General features: G+C 66.8%; 1 protein-coding gene across 1 annotated transcript; it reads left to right on the forward strand.

The window, feature by feature from the left end:
• Nucleotides 1-1,937: 1,937 nt before the first annotated feature.
• On the forward strand, nt 1,938-3,385 carry MNEG_15129 (hypothetical protein; the record flags this gene model as incomplete). Its single annotated transcript, XM_014036400.1, has 5 exons — nt 1,938-2,021; nt 2,427-2,518; nt 2,755-2,823; nt 3,175-3,244; nt 3,371-3,385. 5 exons carry the CDS (start codon nt 1,938-1,940, stop codon nt 3,383-3,385), a joined length of 330 nt encoding a protein of 109 aa, XP_013891854.1.
• Nucleotides 3,386-3,637: the final 252 nt, after the last annotated feature.

Raw genomic sequence — 3,637 nt, forward strand, 5'->3', positions numbered from 1 at the left:
GACGGTCCAAAGGGAATTCGCTCGCAAGCGCGCGCATGGTGGCGGAGGCCGCCGAGGGAGGCGGCCGGCGCGGCCGATGCAGGGGGCCGCGCGGCCGCGCCGGGCCGCACCCGACCTAGCTCGTCATGTTGCAGCCAACTTGCATGCTGGTTAGGCCCCGTTGTCAGTATACACACCGGAGCTGTTGGTCATTGCCAGTGCTTCGGCTCACAAATCGACCATGACGCTCCGCCCTACCAGACGCGACCTCATCACAACGGCGTGACGCACTGCTGCTGCCCCCCCACCTTGCTCCCTCCCAAACTGCTCAAACCTGCCATGTCCCTTCCCAGGCACCCTGGAAGCCGCCCTGTCGGACCCAGTCATGAACCCCCGCCTCCCATCTGCCGCCGCCACCGCCGCCGCCGCCTCCCGATCCGCCCTCCGCCGCCTCCTCTTCCTCGACCGCCCCGCCGCCGCCGCCGTTGCGGCCGCCGGGCGCACGTCGAGCGGCGCGGGGCGGCTGTCGATTGACAGCAGCGTCAAGGGCGGCGTGCCTGTGGCAGGGGCAGCAGCGGGCGGCGGCTGCCCGGGCTCCTCGCTGGTGGGGGTGCTTGAGCGGCCGCCCGTGCCGGCAGTGACCATGATTTTCACAAAGGTTGGCGGCTTGCCTCGTCAGCAGGCCCGCGCGTGCGCGCCTGCCTGGCGGCAAGCGGGCGAGGGACAAGGGCCTAGGGGCCGGACACGCGTGGTGGGGGTCTCCGCTGTCTACTTCTGCATTCGGCTGGGGGCCCGGTCAGGAGTGTTGAACCCGCCCCAGCTCCCCCCCCCTCACGCCTGCAATGAGAGATGGACACTTGCATCCTCAAACTCTTTGCCCAACCCATCTCAATAACACGTCCCCCCATCAACGCCCGGCCACAGGCTGAGGGGCTCGGCTCGCTGAAGCAGCTGAGTGTCGGCAAGTCTGACCTGGGGCGCTGCCACAGGCTGCTGCTGGGCTGCATCCGGGTGGGGTGGGGTTTGGTTTGGTCGGGGTGGGCTGGCATGGCGTGGCGCAGCGCACTGCCTATGTCATGGGGGGAACACGGGCAGGAAGGGAGGGAAGGAAGGCAGGGAGGGCGAAGGTGGGTTGGGGGCAGGGCGAGGATGGAAACAGCGCGGTGAGGGGGTGCACTGAGGGAGGACAAGGGACAAGGTTGGGGAACTGCGAGGCGGGCGGCACAGGTTTAAGGTCGCTGTGATTCCTGGAGGTCTTCAGGCCGGCTGCCAGCCTGGCGGCAGCGTGATCGTGTCGGAGAGGGTGGCGGCCCGCGCCGCGCCACGCGCGCCATGGGAGCAAACGGCACCTGAGCTGGCCCCCGACCGCTCCTGCCCCTCGCGGCGCACCGGCGACAGTTCGAAAACCAGAGCCGCCACCTCTCATCGCACTTACGCCCCCTTCCCCTCACTCCCACCCCTCTCCTCACCACGTGTATCCCACAATCCCCCCACCCCTGAGCCTCACGCTCTCCCCCCCGCAAACACACGCACGCACGCGAGCGCACGCGCGCACACACACACACACACACACACACACACACACACACACACACGCACCACGCGCACTCACCCTCCGCCCCACCTCCCTCCTCGCTGTCTCCAGGAGGTGCTGTCGTGTGTTCCTGGGGGCTACCTGGTGCGGGTGCAGGAAGGGGACCTCAAGTACATGGTGGGTCACAATAATAACATAATAACGGGGGAAGGGGGAGGGCGGTAGGTGAGGCTCAGGGTGGGTGGGGGGTGGCAAACGTGATCACCCGCGCGCCTGAGCGTGCGCTTGCGTGGGCGCTCCCGCGCCCAAAAACGCTGCACCCTTTCGCGCATCCACCCACCCGTCCAACGTACCCTCTGACCAGGTAACCGCACGCCACTACACCACCCACCATCCTGAGCCGCGCGCCCACCCAACCACACCCATGGTGTCTCCCCCCGCCCTAAACCACCCCAAGGTGGCGTACAGCAACCCTGTGGCGGCCCTGGAGTGGTGCCTGCTCATGCAGGTGCGCTCGCGGCACAACACACAAGCCGCCGCCTCCGACGCGTGCGTCGCCACCCCGTCACGTCGCGTTGCATCGAAGTCACGAGCGTCAGCCACGGTCACATTTCCCCGCTGCTTCCAGAGCGCGCGCTGCGCGACCTCCAGGGCTTCAACCGCTGAGCCCAGCCCCTTGCCACTCCCCTCCCCGGCTCTGCCTCTGAGCAACACATCAATCTTTTATGCTTGCAAATCGCTCAAGGGGAGTCGTACACGGATGTGCAGGTTGATGGTTATGATCACATGTCATATAAGTACAACCACACCGTCGCTCGCCATCTGCCCAGGTCTGCTTTCATCCAACAGCACAGACACCCCTTTTCAACCCTCATCTGCCCTGCGGCCCCTTTTTCATCCTCCCGTCCCCCAGAAAGCCGCCATGTTCCTGCCGTGGCCCCAGCGCGTGCTGGAGGAGCGCGGCTGCCGGCGGGAGGACGACGCCGCGGGCCGCGTCGTCTTCAGGTGCGGCGCGGCAGCGGTCCACAGCCTGCACCCCTCCCCCACTCCCGCAGCAGGGCGGGGGTGCATGCCTTGGGGCGAGCAGCAGGGCTCTGGTCGCGGGTGAATGCTGGGAGCAGCGCCCCCAGCAAGCGACCAGCCGCGGCCCATGTACTGCCAGTTCCGGCGGCAGCGGCGGCCGACAACACTTGGCATGGAGGTCCAACACCTTGGAATCCGTGCGCACCAAACCTTGTTAGGGGCCCGCGGCTGAAGATGGGGCTGCGGGAGGGCGTCCCCAAGAGCATCTGCCCAGATCACCTGGGGCGGTGAGGCCCGCACATTTGTGTTTGACGTAACGCGTATATCGGTAGCGGGGCGGTTGCACCAGAGACACGTGCCATCTGCCGTGCGAGAGAGGGGGGCCACAACGAGCGCCTCGCGCTCTCTTTCCAAGCTGACCCTTTTGGGGAGACGGGTCGCCAGGCAATTGCGTGCGATCGGCGGCCGCAACTGTAGCTCCCGCGTCGTTACGTGCATCGCAGTCTATATTGTACAGTAGTAGCTTGGGTGTGCGGAAAACACAAACTACAAATGTGACTCGCCCACACACGCACCTGGCGTTTGAGCTTTGTAGCGCTCCAATTCTGTCACCCCCTCCCCCCCCCCACACACACCAGGGCGGACTATCACGGGGAGTCCATCAACATGGCTGCGCGCTTCATGGACGCAGCCGCGCACGGCGGGCAGGTGAGGGCCCCGCCCTCCCCCGCCGCCCTCCCCAGCCACCGTTGCGTTGCACCCCCAACACCACTCCTTGCCGCTCGTTGCCCAGTGTCTGCACACACTCCTCAACACCGCCCGCGCGGCCCACAGCAGCCGCGTCTGTAAGCTTTGCCTATACGCGTGCTTTGGAGCCCAGAACTGGGATGACGAGCCGTGCCTTGGCGATCAATGTCACGCCTGCCGGCTGTGCGTCCTACAACCGTGTCCACTTGGTCGCGGCAAACCACCAAACCACCAAACCACCAAACCACCAAACTACCAACCGCAGGTCGCATGCGACCTGTCGCTGGCGCACGCCGCCCTCGCCAGGTGGCGCGCCCTCGGCTGGGCCGCCGCAGCCGCCGACGCGTCCGCGCC

This window comes from Monoraphidium neglectum (assembly GCF_000611645.1).
Source record: "Monoraphidium neglectum strain SAG 48.87 unplaced genomic scaffold scaffold05056, whole genome shotgun sequence".
Classification (NCBI taxonomy): domain Eukaryota; kingdom Viridiplantae; phylum Chlorophyta; class Chlorophyceae; order Sphaeropleales; family Selenastraceae; genus Monoraphidium; species Monoraphidium neglectum.